The 15,877-nt window shown below is 45.7% G+C and overlaps 5 protein-coding genes across 5 annotated transcripts; 1 reads left to right on the top strand and 4 right to left on the bottom strand.

Moving 5' to 3' along the window:
- Positions 1–983: 983 nt before the first annotated feature.
- Positions 984–3,313, bottom strand: BP5553_08238 (uncharacterized protein; the record flags this gene model as incomplete). The annotated part of the gene is made up of 5 exons (XM_032016861.1): positions 984–1,109; positions 1,163–1,222; positions 1,278–2,080; positions 2,762–2,855; positions 2,915–3,313. The coding sequence occupies 5 exons, from the start codon at positions 3,311–3,313 to the stop codon at positions 984–986; spliced, it is 1,482 nt and encodes a 493-aa protein (XP_031867152.1).
- An 883-nt stretch (positions 3,314–4,196) lies between these two features.
- On the bottom strand, positions 4,197–6,208 carry BP5553_08237 (uncharacterized protein; the record flags this gene model as incomplete). The annotated part of the gene is made up of 3 exons (XM_032016860.1): positions 4,197–4,841; positions 4,914–5,003; positions 5,060–6,208. The coding sequence occupies 3 exons, from the start codon at positions 6,206–6,208 to the stop codon at positions 4,197–4,199; spliced, it is 1,884 nt and encodes a 627-aa protein (XP_031867151.1).
- Positions 6,209–7,319: 1,111 nt separating this feature from the next.
- On the bottom strand, positions 7,320–8,159 carry BP5553_08236 (Uncharacterized protein; the record flags this gene model as incomplete). Its single annotated transcript, XM_032016859.1, has 1 exon — positions 7,320–8,159. The coding sequence occupies one exon, from the start codon at positions 8,157–8,159 to the stop codon at positions 7,320–7,322; it is 840 nt and encodes a 279-aa protein (XP_031867150.1).
- Positions 8,160–10,780: 2,621 nt separating this feature from the next.
- BP5553_08235 (uncharacterized protein) lies at positions 10,781–11,811 on the bottom strand (the record flags this gene model as incomplete). Its single annotated transcript, XM_032016858.1, has 3 exons — positions 10,781–11,164; positions 11,221–11,641; positions 11,720–11,811. The coding sequence occupies 3 exons, from the start codon at positions 11,809–11,811 to the stop codon at positions 10,781–10,783; spliced, it is 897 nt and encodes a 298-aa protein (XP_031867149.1).
- Positions 11,812–14,057: 2,246 nt separating this feature from the next.
- On the top strand, positions 14,058–15,877 carry BP5553_08234 (uncharacterized protein; the record flags this gene model as incomplete). The annotated part of the gene is made up of 2 exons (XM_032016857.1): positions 14,058–15,716; positions 15,788–15,877. The coding sequence occupies 2 exons, from the start codon at positions 14,058–14,060 to the stop codon at positions 15,875–15,877; spliced, it is 1,749 nt and encodes a 582-aa protein (XP_031867148.1).

The raw sequence follows: 15,877 nt of genomic DNA, 5'->3' as shown, positions 1-15,877 counted from the left end.
CCCCCTTTTCCATTAAGCGAGAATCGCACTAAGCCCCCCTTTCCTTTGTTTATTAACTTTAAAATGCTTCTTAAAATTCTTATAACTAAAAGGGCATATATTTAAGAACTTTCCTCATCTGTCGATTGCTAGGTGTTAACTTACGTCTAAATATAATCACGTGATATGTATTATTTTGTATTGCTCTTTTACTGCTGTTATACTCCAAATCGTATAGAATTCCGTTTGTCGGACATGCCAACATCGAATACTTTCCCATGGTATTCACCCTAATAATTTTCAATTCTAGACCTATTTCTTAGCACCAATTTCGCTTTTACTGAGAATAGTCTATGATTAATTAAATCGTATATTACCTTAGGTTACTTGAAACTTAACTTTATTTACTTATAACTGCTACTTTGGCTTATTCCTTGTCCGTTATAATCTTAACTTGTAAGTGTCAAAAATAGTCACGTGGTCGGTTATGGATTGCGCACGGACCTTGAAGATTGAAACAACGTCTTGTCCTGCTGTCCCGCTTCCTTTCTCAAACTACAACCCTTTGCGAAGTCGCATCAACCGCGTCGAATGATTTGGCATGCAATAGTTTGCTCCAGCTGTCGTATTGCGATGCGACTCTGATAACTATCTGTCCACAAGGCAGTGAGCGCAGTGAGCGACCGGCAGATAGTTCCCTTAAGTTTGCGCTGTGGTGATGTCTTTGTACGGGGGCATAGTAGTACTATGGATGAGTCGGCAGCTGTGTAGCACTAGTTGTCACGTTTTCATTGATTGTTTTGACCATTTGGAATGAGGGGAGATCGATTTGAATTCTACCTATGAGTACCGTTGATGCTTACTACTGGCTCATCAATCCCAATCTTAACCGTGCACAAACGCCCAAACGTGTCCGCACAAGACAGCCATCTCCAGAGCACCATGATACAGACTAGCTAAGTCCGGGTTAAAAGTCCATCATAGGCCACTGAGGTTATGGCTTCTTAGTGTGTTCGTCCACGCTTCTGTTTCTTATGACCTCGTTTCAGCTGTGTGTAACTCGGGTTGAGCAGGGTCGAGTTTGGTGTAGATGGTGGAGCATCAACCACGTCGCCTGTGTAGGGATTGTACTGATTTGGTTTTGTTAGCTACTGTATTTATTTGATTGGGAACGCGCACTTACAGGACGACCCGATCTAGTTGTTCTACCTTCCTTGGGAAGCAAGGTCTGGAGGAAGACATTCTGCGATATGTTAGATCTGCCTTATCACCTGGGAATAGGACCGAGGTCTCCTTACGTGCTTGGCGGGTGGGGTGTAAGAGTCTGATGATACCTCGTCGATCTCGGTCTCGGCCTCGGCTTCGGCCTCGGTTTCGGCCTCAGTTTCCATTTCTTGGTATGTTCGCTTGTATCCGCTTGTTGGCTTGGGATTCTTCGTACGGATGGCTAGGTTGGAGTCTCCAGGAACCGGACTGGAACTGGGAGCCATATCTACAGGAACATTTGCCGTGGTTATGTCGTCGTTGGTGAAGAGTTCTTCGTAGCTTTCTCCGGGGCGCTTGTTGCTTCGGGATCCCTGTTGGTGTAATGGTGGGCTGTCCAGGTCGTTCGTCAACTCCACACTCGTTTCCTGCTTGGCCTCCCATTGGATTTTCTCTGCCTCATACTCCTCTTTGTACTTCTGCGGGTTTCGAGCAGTGTGAGTGGCATACGATTGGAAGCGTCGAGCAGCAAACCCAACTCTGCGATCAGTGGCTTGGTAATGTCCTGCGAACCACTGAACTATGGTCTTGAGCAAGGCATTGTTGTCACACTCCCACCATATTCTTTGCGACTCCCGCCACTCGGTTTCGTCAAGGTCGGTACCGGCACGGAACTGTTCAGAACGGTGACCTGCGAACTTGAAGTGCAGATACTCCATGATGCGCCGAATTGAACTGGCATCCTCGATATCCAGGTTGGCAAGGAACTTATAGGGAGGCTGGACACCAGTGGGCTCCTCCGCCTCCACTCTCATCCACCTGGATTCCTCTACTTCCTGAACCTTGGATTGCCATACCTCCCCCTTAGTGGTCAACCCTGGGGAAACGGTCGGTGGCACTGTGGACGGTTAGCATTCATTGGCATTCGCCGCCATAGTTCATAAGATTGATGTTCACTTACTATTGTTTTCGATCCTTGGTGGGTTGTTTGCATTGGGTTGTGGATATCGAGTCAAAACAAGAGTAAAGGAAAGGGGGGGGGGGGTTATAGATCGCGTGGTTTAGGGAGATCTGAAGATTATTTAGATATCGTTAGAAGGGAACGTGACCGATAGGCGAAGGGCTAAGTATCTCCCGAATCCCCCTTTCCCTCAGATTAAGGAAACATCTGTACTACTCTCCTATATCAACACCCCTGATAAAGTTACAACATTATTCTTATTTCGAGATAGGGCCGTTTCTCTCTAGTCCTGCAAGCTCCACACTCGGAGGCGCCTCTCCGCACGTAACGCCCCGATTGTCCGCATGTTCTGCAAAGCCTTATGCTATGGCTTCGCATCGAGGTCTATTCCGTTCAAAGTCTCCTCAGTTTCCGGTGTTGTTCCGTCAGTTGCTTATGTAAATATGCGCCCTATCTGCTATCCCCCACGTTCTCTTGTCCCGCAACTATCCTGTTATTGCTCTCCGCATGCTCCTAATTTTACATCTGGTTAACCTCGCTTTACGCACATCAGCCCTCTCTCTCTGCAAGCTCCGCACGTTGGCATGTTCCTATCGCACTTGCTGTGTCGATTGTTACAGAAGTGACAAGCTCGTTTGGATTGGCCTGTCGGGACCTCGTCCTCCCGCAAAGCCTTTTGAAATTTGATACATGCATCTAGCTCTCCTTGAACCTGCATTGACAATCCATGTTAGAATAGCTTTAGCAAGGAAAGATAGACTGTTTATTTACCATTTCGCATGGGAAAGCGAGGAATTTACACCAGGCCACCTCATAAGCATCAATGTGACATTCCGGATTGACTAGAACGTCTTCTTCGGTCAAACTCTCCAACTCAGCAATTGCCTGTATAACGGCTGCTTCATCGCCATCTTTAGCCTTTACAAATCGTCTCATGGCTCGGGGAAGCAAGATATACTCGCGGAAGGTTCTCTCGCATACCTTGAGAATGCGGTTGACCCATGCTTGTTGTGCTGAGCTCAAGCGAAGTTCGGCTGCTCGCTCTTTGCTCAAACTTTTGAAGGGTTCGTCTAGGACAATGCGCTCCAAAGCTAACATCACGCGTTTGATTCCTTCGATGTCGTCAAGGTCTAGGCCACGTTGGATTGAGATGTTATTATATCGTGTCATGGTCGCGGTATTATTTTGTGGATATACGCGGCGAGGATTGCAAAACCGCGCGAGAGTTTCTTCCCTGTTGGGGGGTGTTTATAGATCACTGCTTGTAGGATACTGTGACTGCTGTGAGAAGGCGGTGGAAGGAACGGTGCATGGAATCGGCCGGCCCAAAAGGTATGTTTGATCAGTGGAGGCTCTATTGACCGACCCCCTTTAAGGATGCTGTTCACATCTCCCAGATCCGGTGATTCAGATACCACAGAGTGGTTAAGGTGTCCAGGACATTGCAGGAGGTGAAGAAGGCGCCACTATCCTACCTTTTATGGACCGTTGACGATAGGGCCTCATTCTGGCCCTGCGGGAGTTTATTTGTGCTTGACTGCGTAAAACAATTGAAATACTTTTATTGATCAACTTCAATCACGCAGGTTATTGATTTCCTTTGTTAAGGTTCACTCTTTTGATTGTACCTGTATAGTTACCGGTATTTCTTTCCAGGTTTTCTTTTGAAATATCGCATCTAAAACTACATATTTTGACAACAGTACTTGATATGCAATGTTCTCCAGATAACTGTGCGTAATTTTGCACAAATTGATGTTTATTAAAGAGCTTAGATACCAATGTTCTGGTTGCGCAATAGTGTATTGATTTATAAAGTAGTGTTTTTCTATCTTCTACAATTCAGAATTTCTATTCAGATACAGTGTAATATTCTATACAGACATCAGGCAGTCGGCCTAGAGAATTCTTTGGAGTCTGCCTGCTCCTGGCAATTCTCACTTAGCATAAAGAATACCATTGCCTCCGCTAAAATACCGTTCCCCAATCCACTGCAATCACTTAAACGAAGCTTTCAACGCTGCTAGTGCCCCTTCATAATTCTCATTTGTGATCAATCTTCCTCATCCCCCATATTCAATTCTCTCACAATTTCGGCCGCCAGAGGATGAGTGAACTGCATCATCGCAAGTCGAACCCCTTCTCCATCCCTAGCCGGTGCCATCCTCGGCTTTCCAAGTGGCACGCTCAAAATCCTCGCCTGTCTTACCACCCCCCTATTATCTGTAAACTGATAGACTACCTCTGCAGTTATCTCCTTCGCCTTCTGTCTCTTTCCTTCGCAAATGACATTTAGTTGCTTAGCAATATCGGCCCAATCGATACGTGGCCCGTTCTCGCCATGTTCGTTCACATGGATTCGCAGTACCGTGAACAACGCATCTCGCTCGATTTCTGTCCATCTCTCGTAATCTCGACGGCGTCGGCCGAAAAAGCGTGTAATGATCTCACTGCGCCATGCACGGAGCTTTTTGACGCTGCTCAAATTGTTCCAATCAGTGAAGCCGAGATAGTGATAGGTTGCTATAGTTGTGGTAACTGAGGTATCGCGGTGAGAGGTTTCAGTTTGGAAGGTGATGATTCGTTTTGCGGGAGATGGTTCGTTTATGAGAGGCGGGGTGCGGTCAAGCGTTCCGTCATCAATGGCGCGGTCGGTGAAAGAAGTATAGAGAGCAGTGATTGCTGGTAAGTTCCCATCCTGTGTTCTTAGAGTCAGTTATCTTCAAAGGAGAATTAAGGGGATGGCTGGGTAATGGGCTAGTATAGTTACTTTAACTCCACTGGCTGCGGAATCCCGCATCTCCCCATCTCGGGAATTCCCTTCCATCTCAGGTCTCATTCTTTGCTGAGATCGCAGTTGCTGCTTTGGACTATCAGCAAGTTTTGAAATAAGGGGATAGGGTTTGAATTTAGTACCTGCACCCCAGTACTGCTCCCCTCTGTTCCTATCATTTCCTGGTCATCTTGCTCGGCCTCAGACTCCAGATCTGAAAAAGGATTCTCTTCATCTGAGGGTGCATCGCTAAGCTCCGAACCCGACGAATGTTCAGTTGTGGGCATCTGAAAGTTGCTAGTAACTGTTGCTGATCGAAGGCTCAATCGCTTTTCAACCCGGCTACGCTTCAGCCTCCCAGCAATGGTAGGTGGTTCTTCAGAATCGTCCTCGTATATACCAACATCGTCATCTCCAGGCGAATACTCTCCAGAGGCTTCATAAGATGAATCATCGTCAGCCGTTTCAACTTCAGTCTCGTCTTCGTCGGCATCATCGATTTTAACCTTGTTATCATGGTCATCACCATCAGAACTGCTTAGTATATTCTTGACTTCGTTTCCAGAGTTTGGCTCCACACGAGGTGGAAGAACTCGTGGCCCAGCGCTAGCGGATGAGTAGCCACAGGTAGTCCATGTACTGCGGCACTCCCAGCAGAAAGGCTCGATCCTATTGCAAAAGCGATTCTTCCGTACGCAGTTATCGCATGCTCCAGAATTGAATGTTTGGATTCCGTCGGGGAAAGGGCCTTGAGGGAGAGGTGCTATAGCTTCTTTGGCGGGGATATCAATCACTCGCCGGTTTGTTTGGGCTGCTATAACTTCGAGCTGCTGTGCACGTAGTGTGGAGATCACTTGGTTGCGGTAGAATGCCGCTGGTGCTGCTTTCACTAGCTGTTCTCTCGACATCCGCTCACAGCCCCTCGCCTTGAAAAATTGCCATTCTGCAATAAAGTAATTATCTTCATCCATCCATGGCATAGTCACGGCCCTCTCGGAGGTAACTCCCACGTATTGCTCAACTGCCCGCCGGACATCTTCGTCACTTCCTTCGATCACGTCGATGAAGAGAAGAGTTGCATGCAAAAGGAGAGTGTGATCGGGATAGAATTGAATAGTGAACAAGATGGTTGCAACTGTTTCGGCCTCATGACCTCGAAGGCATTTCACTTCCGGTCTTCCTGGATTTAGGACAATATGTGTAAGGTTGTAGGATAAAGCTGCCATAACGCGCCTAATGCTACTTAGATCACCGAGATCAAGATTGCTTAGGACGTGTGATGAAGGTCCCATGATGGCGTTGATGGGCGAATCCTATCGCGCGTCTATGGCCGACTTGCGCGCTGTTTATCTTGACTGGAGTTGAGGTTGGCGAGTTGCTTTTTGAAGGTAGCACCTTAGCTATGGAGTTAAGAAGCTGTTGGAGTTGAAGTTGCGAAATTATTGGAAAGTGACTGCGAAGGAATACAGAGGCGATGCGATATGGCAGAGAGGAAGCTGATGTCTAAGCTATAGGGCCAGGGGGTTGTTGTGATTCATCAAGGCGGAGAATCCTGGCAGTAAATTTGTACCTAGGTAGATAGGTTTGCCCTCCATACTGTTGTGGTTTCCTTTTCGTTGCTGGGGCTCTCCTGCTGCCTTTCTAACCCATCTTATTTATACTAAAAGCCCCTCAGCGAATTATTATAGCAACGGCCATCTTCTGTGGCAAGCAAATCATTTTATCTAATCTAATGACGGCGATGCTAATTATGGCAATTAGAACAGCTTTGAGGCTATCAGGTTTGTTTATAATTCTTTCCATATAGTGTTGTCATGGTAGGATATTGTGAAGTCAAATATCAGCTTCGGATTGATAGCCATTATCAAACCGACATCCCAGAGTGATTCCAGGTCAAGCCACCACAAGCCACCCACACAATGGTTTCATGGAATGCTTGAGCGGAGAGAACGGGACAGGTTAATCAAGAATAAGCATAAGTTGAATACCTAGTATGCGCCGTTGCGAGGTAGTAACCCTTTCTACACGGAATCATTTTCCTCTGCCCATCATCGATTATCGTGCTTAGATCGGACAAGAGAAGTTGTCCAAGAGCCAATTGTCCGGTTTACTTAAACCAATCGTCCTTAACAGAATGGTGGAATCATACATTAATTATCAAGGAGTAGCTCAAACAAGAAGCGATACTTGGGTCCATATCATATCATTGGCACAGAGAAATTATAACGTCAAGTTAACTTTAAAGGTAATATGAACTTAAATCGTTCCATCACATTAACCGATCACAATTTATTGGCGGTCTCGTATTGAAACCATTCCCTATCAAGTAAATCTCCAGTACGCAAACCCCTTAGATGCTCCTATCAGAGTCGTTTCCTATTGCACCACCAATCAAAAAGGCTCTCATAGACTTGAAGGTGGACCCGTTCCATTTAATCCACAACCCGCATTCACACAAGATGAGACTGTATGAATATACCGGATCTTCCCTCCTTCCACCCTAAACACATGGCTATCAGGCATTGGGTCTTGTCCCTGGGAACGGTCGAGCCCAGGAAATCCCAAGAATATATCAACCACTCCCATCTCCTCATCAACAACATAACGCGGGTTTGTAACTTTGATGGTCGAAGGTAAACCCAGATTACATGTGTTCTCGGTCGAATTTGCCCTTCCTGTGTAGGCCCCACCCTCCAGTCTGGCACAGGGGGTACCGAAAGGAACAACGACGCTTGCATTGTCGAATCTATCGAAGTAAGCGTCACCTGCGGCTTTAATGACTGCTCGGGTGTCGCGTTTTGCTTCCGGAATAGGATCCCAATTCTCCATAGAGTCCCAGTAGAGGTACCCAGTCGCATTGAACGCCCAGTCGCCTTTGTCAGTTACGATTGACTCAATGGTGGTAATCTTGCTGTCGGTGAAAAGCATCCGCGTGCCAATAACGTACTGATGATCAGAGGTGGCGACAATCAGTTCAGTAAATGTGGCGCATTCTGTGGTATCATGAATGCTGCGGTTATGGTCAAGCTTCAGAGGCTGGACCAGGACACCTTTTGTGATATCTACTGGCTTCTCGTTTTCGGTATAGGTGAGGTTGCTGGCTAGTGCAGTAATCTCGCTTCTGTGACCATTGCTTTGCGCAGCCACGTACTGATCGGTGGCATCCTTCAGCATTGCTCGACTACACTCGGCCGAGGCGGTCGCTGCGAGCGACGCGCAGGCCATGAGAATCGAGGCGAGCATATTGATACCTCTTCCGTTTGAACGTTTGTCCTAATGAGAATTTATAAGAGGCGATTATATCGAGAGTCGAGTTTTCTCTCCAACCCCATCATAAATGTCCTGAGTTGGAGCCATTATATACCTTTAGCCTCCACTTTCACAGAAGAATAAAACTGCCGTGAGAAGTGATAAGACCTTTTAAATGGCAATCAGGGAAATCAGGGGTTTCGGCCAACCGATTCCATTGAGAGCTATGTTTCCGAGTTGCATATACAGCTGTGTACGACACGTTTAAACGAGATATCCTTAGCAGGCTCAGGAGATCTACCACCTACATATATAGTGTGGGGCACCGCTACATCGCAGGGAAGGTACCCCGCCTCATCCACGTAATTTTAGTAGATTACTCCTTTAACCGGTCTACAGAACTATATAGCTTAATTATGGCAATTAGGTTATGATGGCTGTAGTGTTGAGGTGCAGAGAGGACCCTTAGGATTATCAGGAGGAATCGTGGATAAAACAACCAAAAGATTGCAGTCAAGGTATGGGGATCAATTGGCTGGTGGGCGCGGTGTCGGATTATCGTAGTTTGGTCATCTGGCTAAAGAAGTCTAAACCACGGTTTAATGTTCTTTTGAGGAAGTGAGTATTCAGAGCGCACTCAGGCAGTGGCATTTTCAGGACGACTAATAGTCACAAGATCCAGTCATTAATGTAAGTATAGCAAATTGAGTTTATATTCGTAATTATCTTAGCTGGCCAGCTTCTCCCTGGTCCAGCTGCATTCTGGTGAATCGTGTGTATTGACTGATTGATTCCTGGCTGATTGTGTGTAAAAGAGAGAGTGAGTGCCAGGGGCTTATATACCCAGGTGGCTCCACTTATCCACGTGCTAATTCTAGTACAGGTAAAAATGCAAAAACAAAGTAAATAATTGGTGGTCCCTTGATCCCTACTACAGTAGAAGCATGGAAAGCTAGAAATATCGGCAATTATTTCTGACCAAAATTGGGTACTTCTTGCCCAGCAAATTAACCAAACTGGCCCCACGTTCAGGAAAAGGAAGGCGACGAGGACTACAACGAATATTTTAAATACCTAAAACAATTATGATACTGAGATAGATCCACCAACCTACCAATCCAACTGTGCATGTCTGCTGTATCTTATTTCCCATTCTCTTCTTTAGAACTCTAATAAATTCCATCTTGCAAAACTCATTCAACAGGAGTAAACAGTAATAGTATATTGCACAAAAGTAAGATCGCAGAGGTAAATAAGCCGAATGCTTACGTATACAGACTAGTCGAACTTTAAAGTTGACTAAACCCTAAAAGACCAATTACTACTTAAGTAGGTGTAAAAGGCAGCAAGAGAGCTTGTTGCTCAAAAGCTGTATATTTTTCACTAATCCTACTGCGTGCTAATAAGCTACCTAGGTATATTAACTTTGTTTATTTTAATATTAAGCTCTTTAGAATCTCTAAAGGTAGCAAAGCTATTTTAAAAACCCGTCGCTCACTTATCTTTAGTATTTGTTAAAAGGACAAAAGGAAGAACTCTTAAGAGTTATAACGTAGCTGTAGTTTAAATATAATATTTTCTTGTATATTTACGCAGGAGTAAAGTATCCGGGAAGAAGGACATTCGGAAGAACGGATGGCTTTGTAATAAAACACGAGTAGAGTGCTTTAATACTCGATTAACCAGGCTCTATTTTCTCTTAAGCTAAATCCTATTAAAATTATGTAGAGGATCTTAAAACGATGGCTCTGGCAGAGGGAGCTTAAAGACCTTCAAGAAGCGGTACTGAATATTTGGGAGAACGAAATTACTATGGAGGACTTTAATAAGTTTATATACACTTGCCCAGAGAGGCTTGAAACGGAGCACAAACTCATTGGTATATTATTACGGCTGCATATAATTTATACCTAAATTAGATGTATTGGTAATGGCAGAAATCATGGGGGTGTCGGTGACTTCTTGCACCCCTTTTCGTACAACTGACTAGCGAATAAATTAAGCTGTTTGACGATAACGGGGTTGATCAGTATTCGGGGACGGCCGGAACAGCACAGAATGAGAGGTCTTCCAACGTCCGCACAGGCAAGCTAAGGCGCGGGGAATACACATGCAATATTGCGCTGTGCGAAGTAGAGACAGTAAGAAGCCCTTGAGTCTCGTATGGGCTCAGAACCACGGATTCGTCTTTCCCTCTTCATGCAGCTGACGACCAAATGTTTGATCCCATGTTTAAAATTACAGGTGACAGGTCTATGAAGACGTTTTACTGAAATATGACTTTCAACGCGTATCTCTCAGATGAAATCAATTCAAAGCTTGATTGAAACAACATTTCTTGTAGAATATAACATACGAAGAGTTAAGGTAGTATATCTCTTTGGCAGATCTTTTCACAAACCAGGGACGCAATATAGCGGACAAGGAGTTCACAAGCTTGCGAAGTCAATCCTCAAGTCAGAAATTGAAATATATAATCAAAAGCTAAGATACTAGGAGGACGAGTAACAAAGCTTCAGATTAGACATGCCTAAAACCAGTCTCACTATCTGTTAGGAGCCAAATCCGTCTTGTGCAAGATTGGAGAAGGCTAAGCAGCTAAGCTTCTGAGCTCCTCAACCTCCAATGGAGTCGAAGTACGCCGAAGTGCTAGCCCTGCCCTCAAGTTCCGTGACCTGCTTCGCGTAGTAATCCGCATCGGCTGCGTCATTGCCGGTAGGACTGACAACAGTGAGACTCTTTGGTTCCAAGGCCACGCTGGTCTTGCTTTTATAGACAGCAGGGCCAAGCGAGGGGTAGTTGGTGTCGTTGGAATAGACGTCAAATTTGAGTCCAGGGTCTGTCGCACTATATGCACCCGGAAAATTTACGCCTAGGGGCGTGGCGGTGCCGGAACCTGTTACGCGGAGATTGAAGCAGGTTGGGTAGAACTGAGGGCCAACTGAGTTGAACCCTGCGAGGTTGGCCGGAACAGATAAAGCGAAGTGAAGCGCGACAATCTAATGAATAAAAGGTTAGACAAACAATTAGACCAGGTCTGGCGTATTTAACAAACCTCATTTCGAATGATATAGGTTCCAGGTTTTATATCGGCAGGAATAGTGGCTGTATAAGTATCATTGGTAAAATTCATCATCCGAACATTGGCCCAAATGCCGTCCGCGCCGACAGTCTCTTCTTTGATTTTGAAGAAGGCAAGTTTATTAACGTCGATAGCATCAACGCTTCCTTCGTACGGGGCCATCCACGCTGTAATTGGGCCTTTATGACTGTAGAGCCACCTTGACCAGTGAAACGAAATATTAGAACCGGCACGGACTTCGGCGATGGCACCGGGAGCTGGCATGTGGTTGATGTTGCAGGCAAGGTCATTGGTGGTGGTGTTAGTGATGGGGTTGACACTACCACCGCCGAAAGCAATGCGAGCCAGAGCAGGCGTGTAGGTGGAATCGATCTCGACATCCCACCCTGGGTAGCTAGAAATGGAAGTTAGGATGTGAAAGAGGGCAGGAAGGAGGGTTAAGATTCTAAAGAGTTCCATGCATGCTTCTTACACAGTATTGTCTGCATTGACACTATAGATGTAGCCGTGGGCAGCGGTCTGAGCCGCGAAGGCTAGGACGGAGGTAACCTGAAGTGTCTTCATTGCGCGCAATTCTTTTGTATGAGTGGTAGCAATGACTTGGAAAGATCATGAGTTTGATGGCACAGCAGATAATGAGCTCGAGGAAGCACCTCGTACTTATTATATAGGGCTTCCATGTCCGACAAAGTTAGATCCCCATATAAATCTGTGCGAACAAAACAGCCTATTGGCTCGACCATAGATCTTGTAAAGCACATATGATTGACCACTACGAGCCAAGGTGTGCCAACCTCCGCGATGATTGATTTGATATTACTTCAGCCGATGACGTCTACGTTAGCGACAGACATATCCAGGCACGAGACGCAACATTACCATATACTTGACATAAGTAGGTGTGGGCAACGTAAGCTTAAATTCCGTATAATGACCGATTTGTTCCCGAAAGCGCTAAGCTCCTCAGCTAAATATTTCTACTGTGATATAAATGATGTAACTCAGGTCTAGGGTTACGCGTCAGATTCATCCCTTCAATTCTTGGCTCATAATACACAGCATTGAGGGGGGAACATTGCCATCTTCGAATGTCTTAATTGAATACGCGGCCTCCTCGACCCAACCCCAATTTTCTGGGACCACTCTCTCCATCTTAGTCCGGTAAGGAGTCTCGGCATTTTATTCATCAAATGTGTAATATAAAATTTAACCGGTATTTTAATTTCTAATTGTCGGACGAAAATGTAATCATAAGATCCAAAGAATTTCAATAACTGCAAGGTTGATGAAGTCAGCTCTAGAGATACTACCAACGACCTTGTTACCAAGCTGTTAACTTCGCCCTTGGTCCGATATCACGCAATTTATTAATAGGTGTCTTAACGGCTCCATTAGCAATAATGATCCCTGTATTGCCATGTTGACACTTGGGGGGGGGGGCAATGATTTACCCTTCAGGCACCTGGGCAAAGCCGATGAGCGATGATGGGTTGACCTTATGCCTTAACAGCCTCAGTTTATTGTGCTCCTAATATTATAATATTGAATTACCAAACGGAACTTCTATGTCTAAATAATTAAAGCTAACTATAAACAGGTGCCATTTCAAGTTAGTTAATAATTATATATTCATATGTGGGGCTGATATACGTCAAAGATTATTCGACCTAGTTAGCTAAACAGTGGGATATAGGAATCTCGGAAACTATTACAGTAAATCAGTGAGCAGCGCCTAAAATTGCTGACGAACCTTGGCATATCCCTACATATATTCAAATTACCAATTACTCTTTCTACCTCTTTCAAGGCCTCATTTTCCACAACAAAATCTATACATTCTAACTTGGCAGGTTCTGAGAAAATCGTGTTACTTAGGTCATCTCAGACGACACTTCTTCCATTTCGTTTCCAACGTGGTTAGTTCTCATCACCGCTCTGCTCAGGCACTACTCACCCTCGCCTCACTCTCTACTTAGGCTGCTCAGTCACGTTCCTGCTCTCCCTTCCGGTGACCAATTATGATCTACCTTCGTCTTCGCTCCAGCAGAAAGGTGCCAAGCGCATGTAGTCCACGATTTCCGACGCAAGAGCTAAGAAGCAAAGAACGCGATGAAAATAATCGATCCCGGACGTATCGCGAGGATTCCTTATGTCGTCGAGGTAGAGCCGGATGTGCCTATCAATGCTTAGCTCTTCCAGGTCGAACTTCTGCATAGTGTCCCTTCCGCGGCCTCCTTCTGCCCATGCATTGCTGGCGGGGATCCAAGGTACACAGACACCATCCTGCAATCCGAGTATATCTTCCCTAACAGCGCACCTGATGGCTCGTTTCTCGGCCATCCTCCTGGTTGATGCAGAGTTCATCGAACCAGCGGAAAGCAACCAACAAGTCGCACCCTCGGCAGGTCCATGTATTTGGGGAGCTCCTGTAATAATTGGACTAAGGCGCGAGGTCAACTCCGACTATTAGCACCAAAGTAACCAAAGAAGAAACAATATCGGCAACACAGCGATCATGGTCCCAAAAGCACTGAACTCAATATTTTGATCTGAATCGAAGCAAATGAGACCGGCCATATTCAGAAGTGCGGCTGAAATGAGGCTTCCCAATAGCCCGAAGCCACGCAGCAATGTTTCTTATTAAGCTAGGGTCTCCTCCTACTTCTTCCTATGCACATACCAACTCCTGTCAAGTGCCCAGAAGAAGCATTTTCATTCTCCTGGTGCAAAGCATGCAAGTATATCCTAGATTCATGTTGAGCATGAATATTAACGAAAGAACCAGAAAGCTAAAAAACCACTCTTTCGCGATGTCGCACGAGCCCCAAGATGGGATAGAATTAAGGGAGCGGGATGAAAGTATGGCGGCAGGCAATGCTCAAGTTGGTCTGGAAAGTATAGACCCAATCAACGACTACATGGAGCGTGGACTCCCATCCCTGAACCACAAGCCTTTCTTCCTTCGAGCATGGGTTCTTCTCTGTGCAGCTCTGATGAATATTGGCTGGATCATCTGGCTTGCAATTGCTTACGCCGAGCCTCTTTGGCAGGGTCCCGATTTCATTCTCGATGGACTTTTCTCGGGTTACATTGCAACAGCCGCCAAGTTCCTCATCACCCAGCAAGTTCTGAACGTTGGTAAAATCATGCCCTATCGAAATATGCGATACCCAGCTGGACGAAACGTGCACAATACTATTGACTCCGATTATTGGCCCTATGAATGGCCGGTTGTTAGATTTCGTGCAATCCGGAATGGGGATTACTTCTTCCAGTTTGTGGATATTGTCGCTTTTATCTTCACATTCGCTGTTGTCCAGTTCGGAAGCAATGTGTTGAGTCAGCAATACGACACGAATGGCAATTTCCTTGGGTATGCTCCGAATCGTGGTGTGATCATTATCGTCATCATATGCCACAGTGCCTTTATTGTTACCACTCTGGCTATTTTGGTATGGCTTCAATTGAAAGAAACTGGACTTCTGGCCGATCCCGGATACCTGTCTCTCTATCTGTCCATTTTCAACAAAGGAGACATTCAGGAAGACTTCCAAGGTTTGGAAGATGAGGATCGTCGATGGATAGTTAGGCAACATCTGGCGCAAAACGAGTATCGAATAGGATACTGGCCTAAGGGCCCAAAGAGTGCAGTCTACGGAATACGGCGAAGAAAGATCTCGGAGAACATTCCTAGTCACAGTTCGTTCAAGCCGAGAAGTCCAACGAAATATCCCGAGTTTCGATATATTCCGTGGTTCTTGGCAAGTTTTTGGGTTTGTACTTGGACTTCTCTTTTAACCGCAGCACTCGCTATCATGACCACACTTGTAACACGCGACGACATCATCCATTTTGGCTTCCCTCCCTACGTGTCAACGACAGTAACGCCTTTTGTTGACGTTTCTCCTGCTCAGTTCTTGTGGAGTTTCTTTCCATCATTCGCTGCCGATCTATTTCTCTTGCTAGTCCAGAGCATCGACACCTTCTACCGCCTAGTTCAACCCTACGTTGACCTCAAGAGGAAAGAAGCCAAGCCAAAACTGATTATCAACTGCTTCCGGATCAACTACAACAACGACCTACCCCTAATCGTCACTATCCGAGCGTTGAAGAACGGACATTTCAAACTTGCTTTCATCTCATTATTCGCTCTCTTTGCAACCCTTACTCCTGCCTGGGCTGCAAACATGTTTTATGTTCAGAATAGTTGGATTGCGGTGTGGACAAGATATTTCTATCCTATGCTCGTATACATGTGCCTCTTGATTCTGTTCCTGCTCTGGACTATTCCAGATCAATCACGGTATATGCCACGCGACTTGGAGACAATTGCAGATCATATGGCGCTATTCTCGCAGAGCTCACTTCTCGATAACGGGGAATTTCAACAAGAGCTCCCCATGTCGCCAATCCGGACTTCGCCAAGAGTCGTTAGCACATATGGATCGCCAGCATCTATGGGTGCTAAAGTAGGCGCTTGGATGTCCTGTTGTATGAGACCACTGCAGGGCCTCTTCAATTCTATACCAGTCAAATTGAGTCAAATAAGAAACAAGGGTTGGAAAGAAACGTTCTTGGAAGTCAAGCAAGCCTTCATTGGTCCCCCGGAGCTTGTAGAGAGCGTGACTAA

The sequence above is a fragment of the Venustampulla echinocandica genome, assembly GCF_003357145.1.
Source record: "Venustampulla echinocandica strain BP 5553 chromosome Unknown scaffold_7, whole genome shotgun sequence".
Taxonomy (NCBI): Eukaryota; Fungi; Ascomycota; class Leotiomycetes; order Helotiales; family Pleuroascaceae; genus Venustampulla; species Venustampulla echinocandica.
Note: the sequence above shows the minus strand (reverse complement) of the source record. Positions and strands in the feature narration are given on the sequence as shown.